The 13,674-nt window shown below is 39.5% G+C and overlaps 2 protein-coding genes across 5 annotated transcripts in view; both read left to right on the top strand.

Moving 5' to 3' along the window:
- The first annotated feature begins 2,496 nt into the window (after positions 1-2,496).
- Positions 2,497-6,630, top strand: ubiad1 (UbiA prenyltransferase domain containing 1). 2 transcript variants are annotated; one of them, XM_044113865.1, is made up of 3 exons: positions 2,497-2,680; positions 4,289-4,891; positions 5,743-6,630. In XM_044113865.1, exons 2-3 carry the CDS (start codon positions 4,315-4,317, stop codon positions 6,228-6,230), a joined length of 1,065 nt encoding a protein of 354 aa, XP_043969800.1. In that variant the 5' UTR covers positions 2,497-2,680; positions 4,289-4,314; the 3' UTR covers positions 6,231-6,630. The 2 variants fall into 2 exon arrangements, with proteins under 2 accessions (XP_043969800.1, XP_043969808.1); XM_044113873.1 differs by having other exon boundaries at positions 2,497-3,521.
- A 2,194-nt stretch (positions 6,631-8,824) lies between these two features.
- The window catches only part of mib2 (MIB E3 ubiquitin protein ligase 2), a 31,621-nt gene continuing 26,771 nt past the window's right edge, over positions 8,825-13,674 (top strand). The window contains exon 1 of one of the 3 annotated variants that reach the window (XM_044120648.1): positions 8,825-8,973. Coding sequence is in view for 2 of the 3 variants with exons in the window: in XM_044120630.1 (XP_043976565.1) it covers positions 9,801-9,816 (16 nt within the window). In the remaining variant the exon portion in view is untranslated. Of the gene's footprint in view, positions 8,974-9,681; positions 9,817-12,550; positions 13,041-13,674 lie in introns of those variants that run through there. The other 2 variants (XM_044120630.1, XM_044120640.1) reach the window with 2 other exon arrangements.

Below are 13,674 nucleotides of genomic sequence, written 5' to 3'. Positions count from 1 at the left end.
AATGACCTGCAGGACAAATCCCTGCTTCCTGACTCAGATAAGTTGGCGAGTCATACACTGCATGTGGTGAAAAGACCCTCAGCTAGGAAGTAGTTATTACCAAGAAGGATATAAAAGTAGAATAGCTAGTATTACCTGCTGTGCTAATAGTTACCATTGGCTTAACAGGCAAGCATTTCACCATGCAATATAGTATTATTTGGTAGAAATGAATGAGGTTTGCATAATGAAATTTGTAGAAGAAATTAATGTACAAATGCTTGCTATTATGGGGGAATGAAAGACAAAAGTGGTAGTGATAGATCTGGGCTTGCTGTCAAATGTGAAATATGTACACAGGCATTCAAGTTGACATGAAGTCCTGCTGTACAAGATGGAGAACTGAGGTTCCACAGAATAACAAGAACAATGAGGCCATGTGAGAGCAAACTAGAGAACGTGAAGCCTGGATCAGTGACTTCTTGTTTTTTCTTTTCTTTTTTTTATGTTATTGTTGCTTTCTACATTTTGCCCAAGAACTTGTCAAAGCCAGAAGAAAAACAAACCCTTTTTTATATATAAATCAGCAGCGCTTTCTACTTTACTGCACCTGACTCAAGGTATTTAGTGATTATGCAGAGATTTATTTACAAATACTTAGTCTGGGTAGAAAATATTTCAATGCAAATAATAATCTGTTGCTTGACTATAATTTGGGAGCAATGACATTGACCTCTACTAGCAAATACATTCTCATAGCTGCTCGACTGTTGAAGAAACATTGTATGAACAGTTACTTATTGTGCATTCTAGTCGGTGTTGTTATGTAAGATGTCACAAAGCAAACATCCCTCCTGACATCCCAAACCTTGTCCTGGCAATTTATCATTATTCGTTCCCCTTTTGTCAGTTTGTATGTCAAGAAAACCCATTGCCATTTAAAGTTTTAGTCATGTATGTTACTACAGTGTATGTTACTGTTTCTCTAGGTTTAGAGAAATAGAATGCTTGTGCTAATGGTAACAGTAAAAATGATCATACAACAAACTAAATGTACTTGACTTGATGTCTGAATCTTTGTTTTCGTAGTTGATAAAATTACCTAGAATGCTTCCAGGAGTCTGGCAGTTCCACATCTAGTCCAACTTCCAGAGCCAGTATAGCTGCCAATGCAAACAAAAGAGGGTCGTAATTGCTGTGATAAACTGCTTATTGGCACTTCTGGTAATTTACTTAATGTTAAATTGTAATTGTAGACTGTAAAACTGTTGCTGTTCTTTATATTGCTATCCAATAACTAAATTAGCCTGTTATCTTGAATCTCTTTCAGATCATAGTTCTGGTGAAACATGCACCTTGCATTCTATCTTTTAGTAATTCACTTTGTTAAAGTTGATTTGGTGAGATCTAGCTGGGATTGTGGAAGCATACAGGTATGGTTTTCACATCAGGAGTTCTGAAATAAGAACATGCATAAAATGTACCGGTATAACAATATACAAACAAGATGATTTAGTATATACATGGCTTTAAAATCCTGGTTTGCTCTGTATTTGTATGTGCCCTTTGAAATGCTAATTTCAGAAGGGCACTTTTTTGTGCAGAAGAAAAGGGGCAGATGTTTTAGCACCTCCAAGTGTGTATTTGTCCAGATTCCTGGTAAGGCTACATGATTGAATAAAAATTAATAAAATAAATCTAATAATAAAAGCGAATTTGGATTAACAGGTATGTAAAATGAAAAACAGTGCAAGGGAAAACTGATATTTGGTCATTTCCTTTACTTTATGTCATTTGATTCACTGTATCTCTTTCTCTGCCATGCTAAATTCTTTAATAACAGGGTCGTGTGCATGTGGTGGGGCAGAACTTCAGTGGATTGCTATATAAAATATGTTCATGATTAAATAACTTGTTTTAACGATTGAAAGAGACTCATGTTTACGAAGTTCTACAAATAAGTGTGTCAATAGTTATTCTAGTGGTTTAATTTGACAGTTGTACAAGTGGACATTTTCGTTTCTGGGGAGTATTGGGGTCTTCCATCTGCAGCCGTATTAAAATGTCGCACAGTACAAGTATAATTTGCAGAACAGAAGCGTCTTAGTATTTTTGTGGATAAATTAGGATTCAATAAAAAAATAAAGGGAGCACGTGCGTTTAGCTGACAAAACAAATCCCAAATCCACGCGCACAACTTAAGAAATTTGTGAAACCAAGTACTGACTGTGTTTGCCAATCACCTGCTGAACTACATAGTGTTAATGATGCGGAAAGGGGTACAAATTAACCTAATGAACCCAATGAACCAAAGGAAAAAAAACCTTATTTATTTATTTATTTATTTATTTATTTATTTATTTATTTATTTATTTATTTATTTATTTATTTATTTATTTATTTATTTATTTATTACTAATTATTTGTACTTTTTAATTTACCATCCTGCACATCCGCGTCTTATTTTATTAATATATTTTCAGGGCGGAACCTTTGTGCGAGATATAGTTTCTTCTGTCCCTCACGCGTCGTCGTGCTCGTGTGGGAGAAAAAGCGTTCCGTAGCCAACCAGTCACTTTACCCTCGGAGTTGACACGTAGACTTTGTCGTTGCTTTTTGCAGCGCCAGGCTCGTTGAGCTTAGAAATATGATTTTAAGCGGAGAGAAACCGGGTTCTGGTCGGATAATAAAGACGTAGCAGGTAAGAGCTACTGCCGTCACTGATATTCACCGCTCTAAGTTACCACTCTTAAGGCTAGGCGGCTAGCTTATTAGCTTTAATCCTATAATCTCAACAGTTAGGGTCAGTTCGTTTGACTGTCCGAGCTGGCTTCACCTGAATTTAGTTTCGAACAGAATCCCGCATGGTCGACAAGAGTCCCAATCAGAATGAGCGTAAAGAACGACATCACTGTGAAAAGCACGCATATAACTGTGTTAGACATGGTCTACATGCTTTTAGCAAAGTGTTTGAATAGGAATTTAAAGCATGACGCTTAAGGCTCGTTGATGTTCAGATTTAAAATGTGTCTAAACATCTTTTAAAAGAACTCAGCCCCATATGAGCATATATAGATTCTGATCCGGAAGCAAAACAGGTACAGCATCCCACAAAAGTGAGCGCACCCCTCACATCACATGTTTGTAAATATTGTATCTTTATCATCGGACAATATTTAATGTATTGTACTTGAGACAATGTAAGGCAGCCAGTTCGTATAATAATTTAAATTTGCTGTTCCCTAGCCATTAATGTCTAAACCGCTAGTGTTACAAGCTCTGAGGTGTGAATGGAGTAGCAGGCGTGTTAAATTTGTTATCGCTTCAGTGCTCTCTTATACTAGTCACTGGAAGCTCAATATGGTAAAAACCCCCCAACAAAAACCCAGTGGATTTGAAAACAAGAATTGTTACCAAACATAAAGATGGACTATAGGCTACAAGAAGATTGCCACGACCCTGAATCTAGAACCTGCGGTCTGATGATGTCAAGATCAACTTATTTGGTTCACATGGTGTGAAGTTTGTGTGGCAGCAACCAGGTGAGAAGTCCAAAGGCAAGTGTGTTATCTACAGTAGAGCTGGGTGGTGGGAGTGCAATGCCTTGGGGCTGCACCACTGTTTTTACCTTTCTCCCCACTCTAGCAACTTTACGCCTCCAGTTGACAAATTAGCAACACACACGCCAACACATACCATCCCACCTGTAAATATATAGTAATTCAAATCATCATATTTTATTCAGCTGGGCTGTGTATTTTGATGCAAGTTGCTGTGAGGATTTTTATGAGGTCAGTCCTGCAATTAGAATGCCATTTTGGGATCCTCTTCATTTATTAAAATGACGCTGGCACATGACTGCATGTGCCAGCGTCTCTCCTTATTTTTAGATTAAAGAGACAAAGCAAGTTAAAAAAAGACTTCAGGACAGTTTTAAAAGCCTTTTAGTTGAGTAATGTCTACAGACGATATCGTGAATAACATGTTTCAGTCTGTATTTGTTACTACCGTCTTGTTGCATAGATCCTTAGTCCTTACAGTTTTCTTGCTGTAACTTGCAAGATGTTTGACTACTATTATTTTTCCTGGGTGATCAAAGTGGAAATCCATATTTTTAGTCTTGCTGTGATAAATTCCCAGTAGAACACCTTTTATATTTGGTGTGGTAGCAAATGAAAATATGCAGAAGGACAACAAGTAGCCAACAAGTAACTATGATAGTTAGTTCATCGCAAATAGCATCTTCAAGGCCATCTGTTGCTATCAAATGTCAGCTTTCTGCTTTGTTTTGTATATTTTTTCGCCACAGGAACACCAGATTAATTGACGCTGCTCATGCTGAGGAAGATGGCTAAAGATCAGAGGCACAACAGAGTAGAGACATTTGTGCTGGCAGGATCGAATGGTCACAATGGCCAGCAGTGGCAGACCGACGCCAACAACTCGAGACCACACCACCCTGCCACGGACAACCACGTTTCTAGGATGGCCCGCGTCGCCTCCGACGTCAGACACAAGGGCGCGGCCTACGTGCTGGCGCTGAGGCCGTGGAGCTTCAGCGCCTCACTCATACCCGTGGCCCTCGGCAGTGCCTTGGCGTACAAGCTGGACGGCTCTGTGGACCTGGTGGTCCTGATGGTGTGCGCCGTGGCCGTCCTCGTGGTCCACGGCGCCGGGAATCTTGTGAACACCTACTACGACTTCTCCAAAGGAATCGACCACAAGAAGAGTGACGACAGGACTCTCGTCGATGAAATTCTGGCACCACAGGATGTCGTCATGTTCGGTGCTCTGCTGTATTCCTTGGGGTGCCTGTGCGCCACTCTCCTCTACTTCCTATCGACGCTCAAGCTGGAGCACCTCGCCCTTATTTACTTTGGGGGTCTTTCCAGCTCTTTTTTATACACTGGAGGTGAGTAGATTTCCATCCTGAATTGTCTTTTTTCTTGCTTTATTCTGTGTTTTTCTTTTAGCTGTAGGGGACATTGCATATTGGTAAATATTAAAATAAAATCTTTGTAAAATGGCAGGAATGTCAACAATATATCTGGGTGATTAGTAATCATTTTTAGATTTAAAATTAGAGAAATAACTGCTTAACAGTTTTAACCTGGCAAAAACCAGATATTTGTGCTACTCTTTGCTTTGTACAGAGGGTCTGGAGTCTTGGCTCTTGAGAAACAATTGCTTGCTGGAGGTTCACTTGGGTCTTGAGAAACGTCTGTGTAGAAGTTTGAAATTTTACCTAATCACTAACATTTGGCAGTGACATATACAATGTGCCAGTTTGACGCTAAAGAGCTTCACAGAAATTGAAGCCCACCTTCAGGCAGAGAGAAAAAAACTGCAGGACACTGGCTCTTGAGGACTGGAGTTTGACACCCCCATCCTAGTCAAAAACCGTTTCACTTTATGTTTCCATAAAACACAATTTCCATCTAAAGATATTGGATTGAAATGCACAAAAAATCTTGTGGCTTAAGTTTTACACTATTACTAAACAAAACAAATTTTGCAAATCTTTGTAGCATTCATCAGCAGCTAAGACCAAGGTACATCTGCTTCCTCGGGAATATAAAGATGAGTTCGCTACATGATAATGACCAGGCTTTATTATGTGATGTTTAACAGCAAAATGACCTGTCAGGTGGTGTATGCTTGTTCTTGTTATTCAAACCTGCGACACTGAACCTTCATCGTAAACTTCCTTCAAATACCCAGCCTACAAACCAAAGCTTTTTTTCTTTCTTTTCTTTTCTCCAGGCATCGGCCTCAAGTATGTTGCCCTGGGAGACATAGTGATCCTCATCACCTTCGGCCCCCTGGCGGTGATGTTCGCCCATGCTGTGCAGGTTGGCTACCTGTCGGTGCTGCCGCTGGTCTACGCCGTCCCGCTGGCCCTCAACACAGAAGCCATCCTGCACAGCAACAACACAAGAGACATGGACTCGGACAAGCAAGCCGGCATCGTCACGCTGGCCATCCTCATAGGCCCCACACTGTCTTACGTCCTCTACAATCTCCTGCTCTTCGTCCCGTACGTGCTGTTTTGCATCCTCGCCACCCGGTACACCATCAGCATGGCTCTACCGCTGCTCACGCTGCCGATGGCCTTCCCTCTGGAGAAGCAGTTCAGGAGTCGTTGCTACGCCAAGATCCCCCAAAAAACTGCCAAGCTCAACCTCCTCATGGGACTCTTCTACGTTTTTGGGATCATTCTGGCGCCTCCCGGCAGCTTGCCGCTGCTGTGATTCTTTAGATTCGACGCATCGAAACTCTTGCTTATTATTCACTAGTTTATAGTACCTCTTTTTATTTGTAAAAAGAAAAAATCTAAAGGCTTGTGCTGGCTTTAATTTATTCGCTAATTTATAAGCTGAAATGTTTAGCTTACAAAGTGACAAAACAAAGCAGGTTTCTGACAGTATTAAACCATTTTTAAACTGTTAAGAGAAAAGCAAACCTGCAGCTGCTGGATTTGTAGTAGAGTACATGATATCAGCACAAATATAATAAACCATACTCCTCAACATTATGTTGTTTTTTTTTTGTTTGTTTTTATGGTATTCAGAGTCCATTTGGTGTTTGTCAATTTTATTTCTCAAGAGTCAAACAATTTGAGGTCATTGTAATAAAACTCTCTTGTGCTGATCTACAATGTCTCCGGTTTTGGTCAAAAGATGCTAAGTCAGATGCTTCAATGTTTTTTAAGAATTATATGAAAGCATATTTCAGAATATTTACAAACATTGAACACATTATTGCTTCACATCTGGTCAGTGCTGTGAAAAGTATTAGCACCTCAGAAATTTCTTCAATTTTAATTTTTGTGCCACATTTGCTTATTTTAGACCAGTTTATATCAAACAAATGTCAATATGAACGTCGGCAAATTTAAGAACAAAAAAAAATCCAGTTGATTTTTGTTTGTTTTTTTAGGTGGGGGTTAAGCGACTGGGGAGGATTGCAGCAAGTAATCTGGTTCTGTGAAATTTGTAATTAACTTTTATTAGCCTTTCTCAAACTTGATTATTGCCAGACCTGGAATCACCTAAATTGAACTTCAGTGACAACATGAATTACAAAATACCTCAAAACATCATTGGTATGTGCTAATTTGAAGAAATTCAAAAATGGATGAGAAAATCTACAGGTTAGTCTAAGAAATAAAAAAAGTGGGCCTGGTAATATTAAAAGTTTAAGGATATACACAATTTAATATAGCACCACAGTTTAATTGAAAACTAGACGTACGAAAATAAATGAGAGAAGAAAAACATGTCAGCAGGGGGCAGTATTGAACCAGCACATTGGCAGCTGTTCCACTGTCTCTGAAGTATATTTCTAAAAATTGTTCATTTAGTTTAAATACTGTATCTCTTACCACCACCTCTACCAATCCATTCTGGGTAAATGTAAGAGTTTATATTTTATGTTTTAAAGTTTTTCCAAGTTTCTAGAAAATTGTATTTTGTAATTCATGACTTTCTGAGGTACACATGATGTCACACACAAGGTAATTTCGTTTAGCCACTGACTGTCTGGATAAGGACCCACCACACACTGTTATAGACAGAAAACTGTGGAGACAAAGGAAGGCACAAAACCATCTCAAATGCTCACATTTGGAGAATTTCAGCAAACATTTTGGAATCACCAAGTCTCTACACAACCAGTAGATGGTATCTCCAGGTCAAATGTTTGGACAAGAGGCATGCCAGGACATGAAAACATATCCTATTTACTAAACTCTTGTGGGATTTGAACTGAAACTATGTGGTTTAGTTAAGATAGATTGACAGAAATATTCTTTGGCAACAAACAGTTCAAGTAAGTTGGATATGATACAGTGAAGAAATATGTTGAAAAATACATAATTCCCCTCTTATTTTGCAGTCTGTGATGCTTGGGGACTGTTTTTCTTCTAAATGTTCTGGAAATCTTGTGCAAAGCCCTATTAACACCTTACAATACCAGGATATTTTTAAAATAAAATCTAGAGGAGTGTGCCAGAAAACCAGAAAAACAAAAAACACAAAAACAAAACAAAAAACTGAAAATATGTCATCGGGTCTTTAGGAAGACAAAACCCATATGTTCCATCTTTTTTTCAGTCCTTAGACAGCTGCCCTTTAGAGAACACGTGGTGAGATGAAGAAAGGACAAAATGAGACTGGAGAAGAAGCTTTCAGAGAAGAAACGAGACATTTCACAAAGCAGAATGGTCACAGATTGTTCTTTCTGCGCTCAGACTTTGTCAAATGCTATGAGTAATCGTCTGCTAGAAAAAACAAAACATCAACAACAACAAAAAACTGTACAGCTGGGGTGCCAGCATTGTGCCGCAAGTGAGGTGATTTCATTTGGAGACATAAAGGGCTTTATAAATAAAACTGATTATTACTATTGTTATAGTGATGTTACTAAAATCAGTTGGTTTCTACATTTAGGATTTTTTCCTGCACGTAATACGCGTACTGAAAACGGAGGTCGGATTTTTCTCTAATTTCCAGTGTGAGATAATGCTGCATAAGCAAAAAAAATGCAGCTTCACCCGGTCTTTTAATGTTTTGGTTCACATCTTTACTTGGGGTGCCAACTGACGTGAAGCAATAAAGCAAATAGGAAACTAACAATACACTAATTACCTCAATAAACATACACAAAGCAAGTATGTTCATTTGTTTGTTGTTTCATTTTACACATTTCCTATAAACCGCAGAGGTTACTAACAAAATCTCTACTAAACTTGGATGTCTATATTTCGGTTCTTTTAATCAGCTGTCATGAATAATTCTGCTTATTACGAGCAGCCAGTGAAGGCAACATGACTAGTGACGCAATGCATGGGAGTGTTGTCATGGCTGTGTGCAGCAAAACCTCTCAGCCTTGTAAATACATATTTATCCTAAAACAAACCAAGTCGGGGTTATTAATTTACGACAGTATGGAGTTTCATTTGACTGCAAAGTGAGCATTCTTGACAAGGAACCGGTAAGTGGACACACTGCGAGAGAAGTTGAATTTCTGGCAGGGCATCTGTGCCAAACAGTAGTTAGCAAGCTAGCGTCAACCTTAGACAGGCTTACAGATACGTAGAGTCTGATTATGCTTTGAAGCGACGAGAAGTACAACAGAGTGTCAGCATCTACGGCAGGCATAAATATGAGTTTGTTTTAAAATGTGGGATGCCTCCGTGGAGATTTTCAGGGGTGCAGTTAATTTTCTTGTTTAAAAAATGGCTCATTATGACAATCCTAATAGGGACGTATTGTTGTGGAAGCTGTTTCTTCCTCTGACCGCTAACGTCAGCTGTTAAATTTAGAGATGCGCCTGTCTGATTAAAAAAATGTCATGACTTTAAGTTACGTGTTGAAAACGGGTGCGTTTACCGTGTGGCTTTGACAGTGTCAGTTGGGAGTAGTGGGAAAGGTGTTGTCTCTGCCTGAAGGCGGGCTGCATGTGGAGTCATACCTGTCAGAACTGGCCAAGCTGCATGCTTCTGCTTCGAGTTTCTCAAAGACGTGCATTGACTGAAGTGGGGAAAACCACTTTCAGTAAAAAGCCCCGATTTTTAAAAAGAGAATTCTGGACATTACAGGACTTTTCTGGACCTTTGTGAATGACAGTGAGCAGGAACTTGGCAAATTTGAAAGAGAGAGAGAGTGCGCGTTTTTTTTTAGATAAATGGTAAATCAGACTACACTTTTCCGGTCTATGTCAGTTAGGATTACCAAAGAGGTTCTCTCTGGAATGGGTTCAGCATATGAGCGCAAAATGTGTGACTTAATCTCAGAAGAACAGCTACCAACTTTGGGAAAATGCTGGTCGAATCTGGTAAGGCAGTGATATGAACCACAATGAAACATGTACATATCTATTTTATTTATTTATTTTATTACAGCCAATATACCAGTTTAGTTTAAACTCTGAACTACTGATAACAATTCTGACTAACAATTTTTTTTTTCTTAAGGACTACAATAAACAGAAGTAAGATGAATATGCACTACTGGTCACTTGGTAGTAGTTTTCAAAGCATAAAACCCAAATCTTGATTTCATTTTGATCAACCCCTCAAGGTACAAGCTGTTTGATGCGTTTGCGGATTATGGTGATTGTTTATAGTTTTGTTATTTTTGAATAAATGGAGAATTTAAATTTTTTATTTTATTGCTGTTTATTATTATTATTATTATTATTATTATTATTATTATTATTATTATTATTATTATTATTATTATTATAAACTGCTGGTTTGTCTTAGTATTGAGAGTGAATCAAGAATAAGTTTAGTCTAGTTCAGACAGTTTCAGTATCTGCATTGTCTGTGAACAGAGGAATGCAACTTACAATCAGCACAGTTTTGTATTACTTTTCATTCTAAGTGAAAATACAAATCTTGAGAAAACAGGAGAGAGAACTGATGCTCCTGAGAGTTGAGAGACACCAGTAAACATGGAGTTAGCTGCTTATCAGGATGTTATGGGTTTGACCCAAAACATTGTTGAGAGATGATATCTTTTCTAGCATTTTTGTTGCATCAGACATGCGCTTTTCCCTGGTGCCATTGGGTTGTGTCATATGCCCTGCTCTGTAAAAAGGCTTTTCTTGCTCTTTATAATATAAACCCAGTTCTAATCTTGATGCTAATTTTTGGGTCAGTCAGCATAAGGAAGCGACTGTAATTGCCAAAGCGTGATAAACCAATCAGTTAGCTAATCTTCCTTTGACGTGGAAAAAGCTGGGGTGTTTTTCCTGCTTGCTGGATGCATCGTAACTGTAAACTCCGACAGTTTTCAACCAGCAAAGGCATCAACAAACAGCATTGCACTTTGATGCCCTTTGTTTATAGTTGAGTAAAAATTGAATAACGGTCAGGGACGTATGTGTGGCTGCATAAATCCACACATACGTTTGTAGTAAGTGTAGTACGTTAAGATACCAACCTCACTTACTTTTTTAAGGACACTTGCTGCACTTTTATCCATCCATCCATTTTCTGTTCACCCTTTATCCCTAATTGGGTCGGGAGGGTTGCTGGTGCCTATCTCCAGCTATGTTCTGGGCGAGAGGCGGGGTTCACCCTGGACAGATCGCCAGTCTGTCGCAGACAGCGTTTTATTTTACGTCAAAATATTTGTACTTATTATAGTGTAATAAATATTTAGTGGGCATTTATTCAATGTCTTAAGTTTCTGTTTCAAAATCAAATTACAAGTCTGTGTTTAATAATATGAAGTTACTGGAATTAGATTTGAACATTTCTCAAGTGTAAATAAGTATTCGAAGAAGAAACTTGAATATAGAAAAACATTTGCATTTGCTCTTTACTCCATCTGGAAGCTAAAGGCAACTTTATGGCACCTTTCAGCCAGAGCCTATCCAGTGCTTGTACAAAAACAACATACAAAAAAAAAAAATCAAACAAATTAAGTCCTTCGTTTTATAAAATTCAGAATTTTATAGAACGAAAAGGTTTTTTACATTGATTTTTATAAATAATGTCATTTATGTTTTTGTCCAGCTCATTGGACCATAGCTGCTTTTAGTTTTTAGACTAGAGATCGAGTCATTCTGCCTTGCTGCTCCCTACATTGAAACTTTTTTACTTATTATCCATTTCATTGGTATTTGCTTGGCAGTAAGCCTTTACCTTTAATCTACCCTCTGACTCTGATGACAGACATCTGCTGAGATGTTTTTCTATTTTTAACCGTGAAGCGGAGTAGAGGTGTGGGACTGAATGCCTCCCTTCATGTGTTTCACACCAACATGAATGTTGCATTGGACAGCGATAGCTTTGTTCACCAGATTGCAGTGTGCCGTAATAAACTTCATTATGAGCTTGTGTCTCAGCCATTTCCTAAACACCCATTCATTCTTTTGCCTGTGCTTGTCCTGCCAATGCCAGCTGTATAGATTCACGTGTTGTTTGCCGGGATCAGCAGAACGCTGCGTCGTCAGTTTTTTTTTTTTCTCCTTTTTTTTTCTCCTTTTTTTTTTTTCTTTCTTTCCTTCTTTTTTGTAACCATATTGTTGTCTCTTGCAGCTGTGGCCACATTAAAGTAAATATTCCAAGGCTGTGAAAGCTTCGGGAAGCATACAGACATTCTCCCTCTTTGCTCCTTCCTGGCTGTGCTTTAGGGAATCAGAGGACGTAGCAAAATAAAAAATAAAAAAAGATTTTTGTAAGCCTGAAATTTTAAATTGTGGCAGGTGTCCATTCATCAAATTTGCCTCCAGCCACACCCCTTTATTTTTCCTCAAAAAAAGAAAAGGAAAACCATCCAGACCATGCCCCTGTAATGCGCCCCTCCCCCCTCCCCTCTTGTCTTCTGCTGGCTGGCTGGCAGTAGGGCGAATAGTGTCCCCACAGGCTACTAGAGGAAAGGGGGGGAGGCTGTACATCTTTATGCAGAGCTTCTTGATGCGCATGTGTTTGCACATATTGGCCCATAAAGGCAACGCGCCTGCTTCACATGCTCACCCTCCCACCACCCACCCAGGGATGGAATACAGCATGCACAGAGCAAAGCCCACTGGCCCAGTTTTATACGAAAGCAGCGGAACGTCAGGCTGAACGCAGCGCTCTCGCTCTCCTCCTCCTCCTCCTCCTCCTCCTTCTTCTCATCTACAGTGGTAATCCTTGCTGACACCACGCACAAAGGACTAAATGCCGCCTGCATCCTCCAGTAGCCTTCTTCTTCTTCTTCTTCCAGCTCTGATCCTACACGGCCAACCTGTCTGTCCATACGTCGGGGATGTTGTTTAAAGAGGACTTGGATCTATAAACCACATCCCTGGAATGCTGGCCTGGCTCTTCTAATCCTCCGCCTCTTCCTCCTCCTCATTCGTCGGCCGGTTCATTCAGGGAGAGCATCACAACAGAGGCTTTTTTAAAATATTTTTTTTCTACATTTCCCATTTCTTTCCTGGACTACAAGTGGCTATTTATTTATTTATTTTAAACATCTGATGGGTTCATGTAGCTAAATATCAGAGCTGCATCCTTTGCATCCTGCTGTTGTCGATCTCGCTGCACATCTGTATGCCAACAGGTAAACCAGACAAACAGGCACATGCTTTATTTATCAGGTGATGCAGTGTGAGTCGTCTCGCTCCGTGTTGGTGATTCTCTTCTTATATTTCAGTTTGTTTTAAAGCTTTTCTCAACAAATGAGACTCTTAACGGCCCGGGATGGACAGTGGAACATATCCATCTTCTATTTCCCTTGTTGAAGAGGAATTATTACTATATTGCAGGTCAATAGTTGTTAAGGACGTGTCTGCAGGTGGGGTGATGAAGAGCAAAGGCAAGACGCGTGCAGCTGCTGTCGGTCCATGGCCATGCCGCTGCACATGTTGCTGTGGTTTGTAGTAAAGCGAGATGATGTGCCAAGTAAGCCGTTTGCTGTTTGCATTGGCTGTAAGTGTCGCCATTTGTGGAAAAGAGCAGTGCTGATTAAATGGGGGCTGGGGGAGATGGGTTTCCAAAGCCCTCTTTGTCCCAGTTTGTACCTGATGGTGCTGCATTGAGGTGATTGATACGCGATGCTGGAGTTGACCCTGTAGTTTTGTTTCACTGTGTGGACTTTATACATGAATCAGCAGGCGCTTTAACAGGTTAACAAAAGTGAAGCAGGCCTTCAAGCCACTTGAAGGTTTACGTCACAACAAGAAATTTCAGTGTAT

The sequence above is a fragment of the Gambusia affinis genome, linkage group LG01, assembly GCF_019740435.1.
Source record: "Gambusia affinis linkage group LG01, SWU_Gaff_1.0, whole genome shotgun sequence".
NCBI lineage: Eukaryota > Metazoa > Chordata > Actinopteri > Cyprinodontiformes > Poeciliidae > Gambusia > Gambusia affinis.
Note: the sequence above shows the minus strand (reverse complement) of the source record. Positions and strands in the feature narration are given on the sequence as shown.